Below are 15,349 nucleotides of genomic sequence, written 5' to 3'. Positions count from 1 at the left end.
ACAACTTTATTTTGCTACAGAAAATATGATTTGGCCGGCACGGTGGACGACTGGTTAGCACATCTGCCTCACAGTTGAAGGGTCCGGGGTTCAAATCCCGGCCCCGCCTGTGTGCAGTTTGCATGTTCCCCCCGTGCCTGAGTGGGTTTTCTCCGGGCTCTCCGGTTTCCTCCAACATCCCAAAAACATGCGTGGTAGGTTGATTGTGGACTCTAAATTGCCCATAGGTGTGAATGTGAGTGCGAATGGTTGTTTGTTTCTATGTGCCCTGCGATTGGCTGTCGACCGGTTCAGGTTGTACCCCGCCTCCCGCCCGAAGATACCTGCGACAGGCTCCAGCAGCCCGGGGCCCTTGTGAGGAGAAGCGGTAAAGAAAATGGATGGATGGAAAATATTATTTGTGCATGCACGCATGTGCTTGAGTGCCGCCGAAAAATGCATGATTCATAGCTGACTCACGCACTCGACTCCCACAGATGCACACTTTTCACAAGAGCAGGCGAGCCAAACTCCCACACACACACACACACACACACACACACACACACACACACACACTGGATCCTGCAGTGACTCCTTGAATGTTTAAGAGGTGGACAACAACCGATCTGGGCCTGCTTATTCTGGTTTTGCTGTCATGTGTTGGGAGGGCAGTAGGATGTGATAGCAGGAAGTTTTACATAAATAAATAATAAAATATATATAAATATATATTATAAATATAAATATACCCCAGACGCTGACACTAAATGAAGCGCGTGGTGACCGGCAACAGGACTTAATCCAGCTCCTGACATCACTCACTCAGCCACGCCCCTTAAAGGCACACATCAACAAAGGTTGTGATTTTTCTAATTAGACAAGGCTATGTCCTGACAAAATGAAGCTCCTCCCCTCACTTTAACATACTTCATTGGCCACAAGATGGTACCAAAGCAACATTTTTATATTAGACATGGCTTTGGCCTGACAAAAACCGAGAAGTGATTTTTTTTTTTTTCAGCAAACAACAGCGGATAGGTTCCCCCCACAAAAATTGAAATTTGGGAATGCCGAACTGCAAATGTGCGATGGTTCGCTGCTTGGTTTATTTTGTGAGCATTTCCAACCCCTCCCAATGCAGCTGTAATGTGGGCGCTGTCGCCAAATCAACAATGCGGACCCTTTGGCCCCCGCGACGCCTGTAGCATATGTTGCACATTAACACGCACGCACACACATATGGTATCATGTTTCCCAGTGTTGCCAGACACACCCGAGGGGCCCAACATGGATCAAATACCACATGAAGGCCGGGCACACGCGTGTTGTTGCGCGCTTTGTGTGTGCAAACATCCGCGCGCCGGTGGCCTTCTGTTGTGTTGTGTTCGGGGCGGGTGGGCAGCCATTGGTCTTGTCAGCTGTTGAGCACAGACGCTCCAAGACCAACAACTCGCCATCCGCCCACATGCCAGGCACACACACACACACACACAAATAAGCACGCACACACAAATAAACACACACCATATGCACATGACCAACCGGTAACCTCGCGGAAAATGTGGCAATCTCGGTCACGATTTCTGCTCGCGCGTCACTGAATGAGCCATTCGTGACCTGATTTTTATACAATAAACCATCAATATTCAACACCATTAGTCTTTTTTTTTTTTTTTTTTTTCCAAACTGGGGTCCACTGGGCTCTGCAAAGCCATAGCTTGGGGGTCTGCAAAATAATTTGCAGTAGACTATGTGGTATCCTTTTTAAAAAGTGCATACCTGCAGTAATGAAACAAACATAATAAACCAATGACTCCTCCCTATTTAGCTTTCTACAAATAACAATAATACAGTCCTATCTTTTTCACAATTTTATTTTGGAAAAATATGACTTTATTCTCCTTTGTCAACAAAAGTTTTGTCATCTACATTTTTTAAATTCCTTGTTATTTGCTGGATTGAATCATACAATTTGGGTAATCCTCCACCCTTGAATTTAAAAAAATATATATATATTTTTTTTTTTTTACCTTTTCGATCATTACACCATTAATCCATTTTTGGGCAAGGGAACAATTTTGTGTAATATAGTTTCTGAAAGACGCGTTTCATGGCTTACTCCACTTCAATGTAGAAAATGAGTTGCACGATTTTCATTTTTGGAAGTGGCGCTGCCCTCTGCTGAACATCCAGAAGAATTACATTTCAATTTAAGAAGTGGGCACCCCCTCCGATGGCTGGAGAAAGACTGCTAATCTCAATCCAAGAAGAAGAAAAAAGGTAGTACACTATAGTAGGATGTTGAGAATATATAAACATTTTGCAACATTATGCAAACAAACTTGAAGTTGAAGGGTTTAAAAAAAAATCAAAAAGAATGGGTTAAAAGAAGTAAAATCCAACAAGACCTACTAAGGGTTAACACTGTCAACTAATTGAACATATATTATTGATTTCTTTTATAGACCCGCAATAGACAGCATGTGATGTTATGTCCAGGTAGCTCTCCAACAAATCTAACATACATTGTTCTTTCCTGTCTGCTGCAACAGGTACACTTTATGAAAGGTGAAGATTGAGTTTTGCGGCGTTGGCATGCCTGCGGGTGCGGACGGCTGAATTATGCACGGCTGCAATCTGTCATCTGCTGTGAAATGTGAGTCAAGACAGCTTTGTTCTCTCAGGAAAGACACTAGGAGAAAAAAAAAAAAAAAAAAAAAAGTCAAGCCTTCTCCTGCTGTCAATCACTGCTGGCATCATGACCCCACCACCATCAGATAGATAGATAGATCGATAGCGTTGTTACCTGTTGGTGTATAGTCGAATTTTGCAACGGCAGTATTTGAACAATGAGTGCCAAGTGAGAAGTATAATATTACTGGCAGTGATATTTAGTAACATTGATGAATTAATTATATAATAGCGTTCATCCAATACGTACAGTGCATGAAACATCTGTTGATATCCATCATGTATGCATCTAATCGTTCAATTTCACATTGAAACTCGAGATCAATTAAAGACATAAAGTAAATGTAAATGTGCTTAGTCACCTTTGAACAAATTGATAGGCACTGTATAACAATGGACAATAATAATAATGTGATATTGATTCATGTCGATTGCACACTCTGGGTGGGTGGGGGTAGCTGAGAAATTCTGTTTCTCTGATTTTGTCGTTCATATATGTTTGAGTAACATGAGTGTTTGTTTTGTTTTTTATTTTTCTAACCCTATAAACTATTGACAAATACAAATATTGTCATTGCAGAGTCTTTATTTGCAGGAAATAACAAATGGTCAAAATACCAGAAAAGGTCCAGTGCTTTTTCCTATCCAGAGCTGTATATAATATGCATAACATGACTTGTCCATGAAGTATTTATCTCACACACACACACGCAGTGGAGAGTTGTTATATCAATGAACAGTACTGATGTAAAAGGTTATTTCCCATGCACCCACCTTTCATCCAGACCACCACCTGGCTCGCCGTCCACTTGCTGACCGGCTCCATCACCAGCGCCATCGGGTAAACTTTGTGCCTTCACCCTGCTTCCCCCCCCCACCCCCACCCCCAAAAATAAAAAGAGAAATGAAGGACCCCCCCCCCCCCCCCCCAGCCCACAATCCCCTCCCTCCTCCAGGTAATTCCCGTCCACCCCACCCTCCTCCAGCTCACCCCCGCTCCCGTTAGCTCAGCGGGGTGCCGGCGATGCTCCGGTACATTCCTGAGCTCGCTCGCCTCTCACTTGAGTCTGCGTGCCCGCACGTCTGCTCGGCTCCCGGCAACGGGAGACTGTCAGATGAGGCGTGTATGGAGGTGTGTGCGCGCCCTCCCTTACCATGCAAGTGTGGGACTGATAAATCACACACACAGGCGTTCTCTCGCTCTCTCTCTCACTCACTCTTTCTCTCTGATTAAGCTGTGCACGCGCCCCGTGGGTGGTTCCACACGCACGTACATTATGACTATGAGGCTACGCACCATGGTGCAGATAGGATGGAGAGAAGATGTCATCCTCCAGAGGTTCTTAATCTGTGTGTGTGTGTGTGTGTGTGAGGCAGGGAACCACCACTTTTTTTTCCTTCAGCTGGTTTGTGTGGGAAACAGAATGAATCCTCAGCTGACCTCCTCCTCTTCCTCCATTCCCTCCCTCCGGGATGCAGAGGAGAGTTGCTTCAGTGGCTCAACTCCCCCCGCCCACTTTCACCATCGGGGTCCTCCATCAAGGTATTTTTCAAGACCTATTTTATGCTTGCGCATAATGATTCATGAATGATAATAGCAATTAAGTCTGACAGCGCATATGCAGTGCAATGTACGTAGTAACCAAGCCCTAACCCGCGATTAACCGACATCCCCCCACTCACTTGGCATCTTGGTGCCAAGGATCGATACAGTGAACCCCTGCTGCCAAGAGAAAAAAAAAAGCAATTGATGCCCACTTGAAAACATTTCTAATTACCTATAAATGCCACAAGATGGCAGAAAAAAAACTTTGGTTTAATGAAGCTCCTCCACTCACTTGAATATACAGTGAACCCCCACATATTTGCGTAGTTCCGGATTTGCCTGTGTGCAGATTTTTAGGGAGAACCGATCCGTCGTTATTTGCTGAAAGAGTTACATTTAGTCAGGCCATAGCCTTGTCTAAAAAGGAACGTGTCAAGGAAGTGTGCTGAAGTGCTACATCTTAACTGACGGACAAGCTTTGTTTGTCAGGGGGGGAGCTCAGTTTAGTCTGAGTTATTGTCGTAAGTACTGGAGTCTTTGCTGCATGTACATGTACACTTGCAGTGCATTTTTTTCTTTTAAATTGAATCATTTGTAAGCCAGTTATTTTTAAGGGTCATTTTGTAAGCTAAGTTTGAAATGATATGAATAAAGGGTTTCGAGTACTTAGTTTGTGGTATATTTAATGATCGAGCTGTTAATATAGGCAATCATAAACATTTGTGGGGGTTTGGCGTTATCAGGTCCTCGTGTTTTTTCACACAACTTTGGGGCAGAGCTCGGTCCCTATTCTGTTCATCCCTTGCAAACTGGAAGCAGGGAGCCCGCAGCTGAGATTCAAACCCCAAACGTCAGAACTTGAGGGATACGTGCCGACCACTAGCCCCTGCGTGCTGTCCCAATGCTAACACGAAGCCATCAATAACAATAAACAGTGACTCTTAACTTAAAGTGAGGGTCACAAAACTGCACAACTCAACATAAACAATAAGTTTTTCGATAAATGATGTCATGCATGCTGTCAGTAAAGTGTTACTAATTCGAATATGAATGCGGTTATTTCATGTGGCTTCCTGTGTATATTGTTGCTGTACTTCTCTTTTCTCCTTTCAACGGCCCTTGTTCAAGTGTCGCACAAAAAAAGTTATTCTTTTGATGCTCGCTGAGCGCCACATGTTGACGAGGATGGGATTTATGTTCGCTGAATGGTAGCTGAGGAAGTGAAAGTGGAATATTAACATTCAGTATTTTCTCATACTTGCCAGACAAACTTTCGTACTGGATATGAGTAAAATGTGCGCACTTCCTTTTATATTTTCAATCGCTATGGAGACCAGTATTATGAAGAACAACTTCCTCTATTTGTTTTCCGGAATAACTGGCAAGAAAAATTACAGATTTTGCAACAGTGTACATTTTCCCGCCTGAAATGTAACTGTAACTGTAAATATTTTTATTTAAAAAATAATCATATATAATACTATTATATTGAATAATATAATAGATAAAATGTACAGTGTGTGTGTGTGTGTGTGTGTGTATGTATATATATATATATATATATATATATAAATATATATATATATATATATATACTACTCTTCATAATACTAATTTTCTGTTATTATTATATTATTATTTCATATTATATACTACTATTTACCTATTGAATTATTTATATGATTTACTTTATTTCTTACTTTATTTTTACTGCTGTCAAATCTTCAATCTTTACAAATTACATACAATAGTTATTCGAGACATCAACAAAAGAATCTTAATCACAGTGGTTCAGCTATTTTATGTGGCAAAAGAATCAAATGTGTATGAATGTTTAATTTTTATTATTAAAAGAAAACGTACACTTTATCTTTTTCCTCTATCGGTTATAGCATAAATTACATTATTGAACAAATGTTCAATACTGATTCATTAAGCAACAACAATTCCTCTCTAATTTCCATATTGAAAATAATGTTGATATTTATTGTGTATTGTTCAAATTTGTAGAGGTGGTGAATGAAGGGATTGTTTTGCCTGTTAACTATAATCATCCAATGAATTATATACTGCACATCAAATGTGTTATAGCCAAATGTAATAAAATAAATGAATATAGAAGAAATAAAATAATCCTTTAACGATTGTAAATGTAATACTGACAATGTTGAACTTTCCCTTGAGGGGTAAAAATTTGTCCAATGAATTTTAAGAATAGAAGTTAGACGGCACAGTACATTGAAAAGTGAAAGTAAACTTGACCAATATTATCTCTTGGGCCATGTGATCCGTTTTCAAGTTAAGAAGCCGCCCACTCGCACTTCCCCACTTGCTCCACAGAAAGCAGAAATCTCACAGCAAAACAAAAACCTTTCCAACCCTTTCTTACTTTGTCTTACACTGGAACATTTATGAACGATAAACTAGCACATCCTTTTACTCATCAACTTCTTGGTAAGTATGAAGATTTTGTGACCCTCCGTGTCATTGCCGTCATTCTCTCAACGCATTTGTTTATATTTTTGTATTCTTAGATCACTTGTTAAACCTAATCTCACAATACAGTATGTCACTCCCTGAATGGACTTAATTGTACGTTTGGAGCCAAGATTACGACTGGATTCTCCCATGATGGAAGATGATGTGGTCGGAATTAGACGACCCTTATTGTTTAGCTTTTGTTTTTTATTCTCTTGGCCCCTCAACAGTTGCGTTGGATTCGCACTGAAGGACTGTCGAATAAGCAAGGACAACGCCATTTGTTCGGCCAGCAAACTACGAGCTGTCCCTGGGGACATCCCGGCATCGGTCAAAACCTTTGACTTGGCTGCGAACAAAATATCTCAGATCCGAGCGGGGGATTTCATCAATTACACGGCCCTGTTGCAGTTAGACCTAAAACGCAACAGCATTTCCCAGATAGAAAAAGGTTCCTTTACCAGCCTGCGCTCGCTCCGAAAGTTAAATCTGAATAATAACCGTCTGGCACAACTGGGAGATGTTTTTGGTGGTTTGAGCAACCTGACCGAGCTAAGACTAATGAGCAATGACATTACAACTGTGGCCCCTTCCTCCTTTCAGCCCCTGACAAATTTGACTGTCTTGGACCTGTCGTTCAACAAATTGAAGGACTTGACAAAGGTTCACTATGCATTACAACATTTACCAAATCTGCAGTATCTGTTCATCAGGAAAATCGGTTTAACCATTTTCCAGTCCTGGGAACTGACCAACAGCACAGTGGGCCTAGCATACCTTGACATGTCTCAGAATTACATCGATGTCTTCAGTATCAGCGCCGATGTTTTCCAAAACCTCACTTGGCTGAATATCGGCGGTTCTCAGAGAAAGCAGAAGTTGTCATGGAAGATTGATGAGCCGGCGGGACTCAGCCGGGTAACCACGCTGGATATCAGTGGACTTCGCTTGGCACAGAAAGATGCCAGAGGGCTTTTCCAGAGCCTAAACTTCTCGCTGAGCACTCTAAGGATGAATGCGATGAAAAGCAACCTCAGAGAGCTGCTCAACATGTCCTGCACCATCCCGACACTAACACAGTTGCAAATCAGATGCAACACACTTCGGCAGGTCGATTCCCGTTTGCTGCGGCTGTGCTCCTCCGTCACCAAGTTGGATTTAGCTGACAATTGCATTCAAAACATGTTCAACGACTCTTTCAGAGCACTTCAAGGTCTGAAGAGCTTGACTCTCAGCCAAAACAGGCTCTCGTTGGTCCCACCTGCCGTTAGGAATTTGACGAGACTTCTGGAACTGGACCTGAGCTCCAACAACATCAGCTCTCTCGGGTGTCAAGACTTTGCGGACCTCGGCAACCTCAGAGTGCTCGGCCTTGATCAGAACTCCATCTCGACTGTGAATCAGTGTGTGTTCAAGGATCTGACCAAGCTTGAGGTCCTCAAACTGCAGATAAACCAAATTACTGAATTGAACAGCGCTTTTAAAATATACTTGCCAAATCTTAGACAGCTGAAACTGGATAAGAATAAACTTACCGCAATTCGACAGGGAGACTTTGAGGGCTTGCGGTCTATCCAGAACTTATCAATGCAGAGAAATCAACTCTGCAAGCTTGAAAACGGTTCATTTGTCGGCCTAACGATGCTCACAGACATCCTGCTGCAATCCAATGAGATCCAAGAGACCGACATAACCGCAGGTGTGTTCAACGATCTCATTAATTTAAGAAAGTTGAGTTTATTGGACAATCGCATCAAGTACAAAAGCAGTTCAGCATTGCCCTCGGCGCCGTTCTCTCGGCTTTCTCGCCTGGAGACTTTGGCCATGGCGGGACAACACAGCAGGGGCAGGTTCCAGCTGCCTCGCAACTTCCTGCAAGGTTTGACCAACCTTCTGATTTTTGATGCCAGGAATGTCCAACTTACGTCCTTGCACCAAGACACGTTCAAGTACACACCTCGGCTTCAGAAGCTTGACATCAGTTCAAATGAGCTCACAGATGTCTCCCCCAGGTTGTTTGATCCTATCCAGGATCTCCGAAGCCTCTACATTTCAAGAACCTCTCTTCTGTCACTAGATTTCTTAAATGAGGCCAACCTTACCAAGCTAGAGTTCCTACAAGCACGAAGGAACCAGTATTCAGTCATCACAAAGGAACAAATGGGAGCCCTTCCTGCTCTGGTGTATTTGGATCTTCAAGGGAACAGTTTCTTATGTGACTGCGACAACACCTGGTTCCTCCAGTGGTTGAACAAAACAGAAACCCAAGTGTTTGACGCCTATAACTTTGTATGCAACTACCCCCAGCACCTTAAAGGCTTAAAGCTGCTGGACCTTGACGTTGGATCCTGCTCGGTAGACGTGGAGTTCATCTACTTCATCTCCACCACATGCGCCATCCTCCTTTTTCAGCTGGCGGCCTTCACCTACCACTTCCTGCGATGGCAGCTGGCCTACGCCTACCACCTCTTCCTGGCTCTGCTCTACAAGAGGAAATTCAGGAACAGGCAGCCTGAGTGTCTCTACGACGCCTTCGTCTCTTACAACACGCACGACGAGGACTGGGTCTTCAGGGAGCTGCTGCCCAAACTTGAGGAAGAGCAGGGCTGGAAGTTGTGCCTGCACCACCGAGACTTTGAGCCAGGTAGTGTCGTGTTGTAGTAACACCTTTGCTCCAGAAGATGTCATTTTTGCGCTAATTTTCATCACCCTACAGGGAAGCCCATCATTGACAACATCACACAGGCCATCTATGCCAGCAGAAAGACAATCTGTGTGATCAGTCGCAGATATCTGGAGAGCGAGTGGTGCTCCAGAGAGATTCAGGTGGCCAGGTAGGCCCACTCGAAGTACACTGCAATACAAGAGCTGTATCAAAAATGAACAATAGTGGGAAGTTACCAAGTACAAATACTTCATTACTGTACTGAAATATGATTTGAAGTACATTTTAGAGTCTGAGCTGTTTTTTTGTTTTGTTTTTTTTCTTACTTAAGTAAATGAGTTGAATCAGTACTTCGACTTTCACAAGTATCTGTACTTCTACTTAAGCACAGAATTTGAGTACTTTTGCCACCTCTAATAATACAGTAACCATAACACTGGAAAGGTCACGTGAAAATGTCCTCACAGCTTTCGCCTGTTTGACGAGCACAAGGATGTTCTCATCCTGGTCTTCCTGGAGGACATTCCCGTCTGGGAGCTGTCTCCTTACTACCGCATGAGGAAGCTGCTGAAGAAGTGGACCTTCCTGAGCTGGCCCAGGGCGGCCCAGTGCACCGACCTCTTCTGGGAGAAGCTCCGGCAGGCTCTGAAGACCAGAGACAACGTGGGCGGGGAACTGTTGCTCCTCACCGTGAAGGACAGCACGTGATGAACCATGAGGAGGTGGAGGTAATGAAGGCGGAGATACGTAGAACTGGCTTTTGTATTCTCTTAGGCTGGATTTACACGGCAAGTTCAAGAGCCTAATTTCAATTTAATGCCTATATAGTGAACACCCACTGTATATCACTGTTCATCTGTCGCGGCTTTTTAAGCGATCTTTTTTTTCCTGGGTTTTATTTTCACAGTATACAAGCAAGCCAGAATCGAGAGTTGGGCGCATTCAGTGTAGTACCACGTTGTGCCACAACATGCCGAGCGGCACTGAGCTCTACTGGATTTTGATGGGGCGTAATTAAGAGAAGAGAAGAAGAAACAGAAAAGGTCCCCGAGCGAGAGGCTAGAGACCTGATTCCGATCTGAAGATATCTGATTCCATGGTGCTTTTTTTCTTCCATGACGCATATCGAGCAAAACAATTGGAATTGTGCCATTTGAACCTTGAAGAGTAAATGCCGCCTTAAATAGCTGTTCCTTACAACCACTGCGGTTAACCAAGTTTCGAAGGACAATTATTTACGTGTGCGATAACAATCAAGTCGGCGTTCATTCACTCTAGCATGCTAGTACTGTGTGTGCGAAGCCAATTCAAACTGAGTAGTCCTCATTCTTATCCCTTACATAATGTTGTGGTCCCATTTTGACATTTGACAGCAAAGAAAATTTCCTTAAATGTATTTCTTTCCCACTGAAATTTGATGACTTTTTCTTAAGTGACCCAAACTGCACAATAATGAATATATATATATATATATATATATATATATATATATATATATTAAATGTCATTCATTTGTCCAGGTGCTACAAAGTTTGTGCACACTGAGGTTGTTTGATTTGTGTTTCCAAAAATTGATTTTAGGTTTACCGCGATATGTTAAATCAAGGACGATGGTGGGAATGTTGAAACTATACATCTGCATATCATGTGTATTTTTTATGGGACAGTGGTGACAGTGTTCAAGAGAGAGCTTAAAACAATCCCGAGAACTGTCTGTGTTTCCACCACCAGAAATATGCATCTGCTGGTCTTTGAGGGTCATGGGGGGGAAAATCTCCAAAGAGTAAAAAAGCATATGAATGATCATACCTAATAAACACAAGCAACAGAAGTCTTACAGAGGCCGAGAGTAGACATGTTTATCCAAAAAACGAGTGGCGTAAAACTTAATACACTTTTCCTATTTCTCTTGAAGCATCGAGTAAGGATTAAACATCCTTTTATCAGTGTCAGAAATGTTATCTGTAGTTCATAATTGGATACAGAAAATAATTAGGATGAAATTCTTGGCCCGTAACATACGTGCTTGCATGCATGGAAATTTGAGCAGTGAGTTTCTGTCATGTCATTGCAGTGACTGAAGGTGCAAAAAAAAAAAAAAAATGACGACACCTGATATTTAAGGGGACAAAAAAGTTTAATAAATTAACAGGCACCAAACCCGCACAACATGAAAAGACCTTTGAGAACCGAAATGCGTCGTACTTTTACTGTCCACCATAAAACATGAACATGTGAGAACTTTCCAAAGTTCAAGTATTCAGAATACTATGCTTGGCTGTTTATAAAACAGAGCTTAGATTTGTGTTGAAATCAAATCAAAAGTGATGAAGCACAAACATGAATGCAGCGCGAAAAACAAATGCGACTGTCAGAGTTTATGCTGGTGCTGCCGCTGCGGTGGCGTTGTTGGCAGATTGCTGGAGGGCCTCGTCGCTCTTCCTCCTGCGCTCGCTACACAGAAATCAACGTTTATTTGACACACAAATGAGCACGAGGAAAGCAGAAAAGGGCGTCGTGAGGCGTCCTACTCACTCGAGGCACCGCATCGCTCTTTGGGTCCAGCTGGCAGCAGGGTCGGCGCACAAAAACCTTCCGGGGAGGTGCAGGCTGAAAAACCGGGGAAACCGGCGTGAGAATGAGCGCGCGCGGGAGGAAAGTCTGCTTGTTGGTGAACCCGCTGAGGTGCCCGCCCTGAACAAAGTGCTCACTCGCCAACCACGTCACAACTAAAACCCTTCACAATCACGACTGGAATTTCAAATAGGTGATGTATTAAAACACTCGACAGGCACTTCATTAGGTACACACGCTAATGAAAACTGTGCCCAAAAAAAAAGAATAATGCTCACTTTTGAAGTATTTACTCAACATTTCGGCTTTGTAGGGTTTTACAATCCTTTTTTTTTTTTTTTTGACCATTTTGGGCCATTTCGGCAGATTTGTATTTTTTGCTTCTTTTACTGCATAAACATCAGTTCTTGTCATAGTATAAAGTAGCCATTGATGAATATTTTTTAACCTTTCAAATTCCAGTTTGTTCGCTTAATGCGCTGATTGTTAAACAATGATAAAAATCAAATTTTCATTGATTGTAAGCGCACCCTTTTTTTTCTTATCTAATGCTATTACTGATTGTACTGTCTTTCCACACCCAGCAGAGAGCACTTCAACTTAAATTTAGATTTCATGATTCATTCTCCATGGCGACAGAGGGTATGTCCACTTCTTGAAATCAAAATCATGACATTCATCTGCTCCATTGGAGTGCAGTAAGCCGTTTAATGCCGCTTTCTGAAAATATAAAATATTACATGAATTTGCTCCATTGTCCTAAAATAGATGATGATAATGTAATCTGGTCGAAAAACTAACATTTGAGAATGACACCCATTTAACCCAAATTATATGATATAATCCAGCTCGCCAAAGTGGCCACAATAAAGCCAAATCTTACAACTTGGTTGAATCAGTATTTTATTGATTATTTATTGGAGATCTGAAGTTTGAAATGACACAAAAAAAAAAAAAACGGACAAAAATCCCCACCCTTGGACTAACAGCATGTGAATTATTCATCGTTGAATGTTTTTCTGCGAAAAGTGCGCAGTACAAGTCATATTCATAGAAAGTAATGAGCTCACATGACAGCGTTGATGTCGCAGGACTTGCCCATGGACTGGAAGGTGTAGCCTGACATCCGTTGGCATGGCAACTGGCGGTTGATGTACCTCAAACAGCAGCTGGCTGCAACAAAAAAAAAAAAAAAAACACACGCAATGCGACACATTGTAGGTTGTTAAAAGCTTTTTCAAAAGTATTTTGAGTTAAGAAAATAATAATAATAATTTCAAAAGACGTGAGAGGGTGTTTTCTTTTTTTTTTTTTTTTTTTTTTTTTTGTTTCAGGCTGATGGGGATTCCGATAAATAAATAATAATAAATAATAAAATTACGATATAATAAAGTAAAAATAATAACTAAAATATTTATAATAATAAAATAACCGATTACTCAGTGATAAATTTCGAAAATATATAATGAATAAAATACCTTTTATTTTGTTCCCTTAATGCTTACAACAATAAAAATATAAATTACAGGCAAAACATAGGACTGTTTTACAGTACTCTGTCCTTTAGTTGTTGTTTTTTTGGCAGATTTATTTATATTTTATGTTTGTTTGAATGTCCGTATCTTTTTCTTACATTGTAAAGTGTACTAAATAAATCAGCTGATTTTTGCCCAGGCGGCACGGTGGCCGACTGGTTAGAGCGTCAGCCTCACAGTTCTGAGGACCCGGGTTCAATCCCCGTCCCCGCCTGTGTGGAGCTTGCATGTTCTCCCCGTGCCTGCGTGGGTTTCCTCCCACATCCCAAAAAACATGCATAAATTGGAGACTCTAAATTGCCCGTAGGTGTGCACGTGAGTGCGAATGGTTGTCTGTTTGTATGTGCCCTGCGATTGGCTGGCAACCAGTTCAGGGTGTACCCCGCCTCCTGCCCAATGACAGCTGGGATAGGCTCCAGCATGCCCGCGACCCTAGTGAGGAGAAGCGGCTCAGAAAATGGATGGATGGATTTTTGCCCATTTGAAAAGTGCAAATATTAATTCATCGGTCCGGTCCCATTAAATACAGCAATCCAGCTTTATCGTGCACTTTTTTTTTTTTTTTTTTTTAAACTTTCCCCCCCACGATTAGTGTCTACTTATTTTGATGATAATTCCACTAGTTCTAAGAAATGAGTGTTGTTTATTTGAGGATATCTTGAAGAAATCTCACCTGAGTGGGTGCTGGCGGTGAAGGTGGTGAGGATGAGGAGTGCGGCCAGGAGATAAACGGTGCGGCCTTCCATGCTTCTTATCCGGCAGGTGTTGTCTTTTTTTGTTTTCTTGCGGCTTTGAGGCTGTTCGCTGGAGAAGTGTCGCAGAAAGTCGCCGCCTTTCACCTTAAGTAGAATCTCTCGCTTTGCTGGGCTTTCCCACTCCGGGGGTGGGGTGCTATTTGTTTTCTTGTGCAATGGCATGTGCAGCCAGCCAGGAGCAATGATCATCAGCAGCAGGGGGGGGGGGGGGGCAGGTGTCAGATTGCACTTTCTCCTGGAGGAAAAAAAAAAAAAGGAACATCCAATGTCAAACGCACCTGAAACAAAAAGACTTTTTCACCATATTTTTACACATCAAATTTAATTATGAGAGTTTCAAAGGGCTGCACAGGCCCACAGTTCACAAAAATCGACAGGCCCTAGACTAAACCCCCCAAACAGGCAAGGAAAAGCAAAACATTTGGGGGGGAAAGGATCAAATTTGAGAAGGGACCACAGCGGGAGGAATCTCCCATCCAAGGATGGCGAGGAGGCAACATTATCACTTAGTCCATTTAATGACATGAAGCGCCGTAGGCGGGGAAATGGATCTTCCTCAGGACCCTTCCCGGTCGGTCGTTGCACAGCCCAGCACAGCAATCACCAGTCGTCGTCGCCTGTCGCCTCCATCGAAATCTGTTTTTAAACCAGTCAGAAGGCAAAACAAACAAAAAAATTACCAAATCGCTTAAGATCACATCGATTTAAAACAAATAAATAAATAAATGTTGGTTCCGATTATTGCATTGATGTCAATCCTTTTAAAACGTTTTCCTAGCGTGTTGAGGGTTGTGTTTATGCGACCGCTTTCTCCGAGTTTTCAATGATGTCGTCGTCAGTTGCTTTTTCTTTTCATTGAAGGGGGAACAACTTCAATTCGAAACGGGAATTGGGTTTTGGGAGCGAAAGAAATCGGACCCTTTCACCAGCAACTAAGAGAAATAGTCCATGAAGTGCAATCCAACTTACATACTTAGTATGGTATAATACATGCAAAGTCTCCACATAGTATATATACAGTACCCCAAAATATGCCGATACACATCTCCCAAGTATAAACACGTATACATTTATACATATGGTAAAAATGTGTGTCGGATATTGCAACATATCAAACATGATA

At 42.2% G+C, this 15,349-nt stretch overlaps 3 protein-coding genes across 4 annotated transcripts in view; 1 reads left to right on the top strand and 2 right to left on the bottom strand.

The window, feature by feature from the left end:
- cnksr2a (connector enhancer of kinase suppressor of Ras 2a) overlaps positions 1–3,545 on the bottom strand; it is a 39,552-nt gene extending 36,007 nt beyond the window's left edge. Inside the window, 1 exon segment of the mRNA XM_061666851.1 lies at positions 3,448–3,545. Within this exon segment, the coding sequence (XP_061522835.1) occupies positions 3,448–3,511 (64 nt within the window). The 5' untranslated portion in view covers positions 3,512–3,545.
- Positions 3,546–6,548: 3,003 nt separating this feature from the next.
- Positions 6,549–12,825, top strand: tlr22 (toll-like receptor 22). Of its 2 annotated transcripts, XM_061665831.1 has the most exons (5): positions 6,549–6,673; positions 6,754–9,341; positions 9,414–9,531; positions 9,830–10,090; positions 10,270–12,825. In XM_061665831.1, the coding sequence occupies exons 2-4, from the start codon at positions 6,800–6,802 to the stop codon at positions 10,068–10,070; spliced, it is 2,901 nt and encodes a 966-aa protein (XP_061521815.1). In that variant the 5' UTR covers positions 6,549–6,673; positions 6,754–6,799; the 3' UTR covers positions 10,071–10,090; positions 10,270–12,825. The 2 variants fall into 2 exon arrangements, with proteins under 2 accessions (XP_061521815.1, XP_061521814.1); XM_061665830.1 differs by having other exon boundaries at positions 9,830–12,825.
- On the bottom strand, positions 11,491–14,314 carry ccl20b (chemokine (C-C motif) ligand 20b). The gene is made up of 4 exons (XM_061665832.1): positions 14,145–14,314; positions 13,007–13,109; positions 11,898–11,972; positions 11,491–11,816 (listed from the first exon to the last, which is right to left on the bottom strand). The coding sequence occupies exons 1-4, from the start codon at positions 14,215–14,217 to the stop codon at positions 11,741–11,743; spliced, it is 327 nt and encodes a 108-aa protein (XP_061521816.1). The 5' UTR covers positions 14,218–14,314; the 3' UTR covers positions 11,491–11,740.
- Between the last annotated feature and the right edge of the window lie 1,035 nt (positions 14,315–15,349).

Source organism: Phycodurus eques, chromosome 21 (assembly GCF_024500275.1).
Source record: "Phycodurus eques isolate BA_2022a chromosome 21, UOR_Pequ_1.1, whole genome shotgun sequence".
Lineage (NCBI taxonomy): Eukaryota > Metazoa > Chordata > Actinopteri > Syngnathiformes > Syngnathidae > Phycodurus > Phycodurus eques.
Note: the sequence above shows the minus strand (reverse complement) of the source record. Positions and strands in the feature narration are given on the sequence as shown.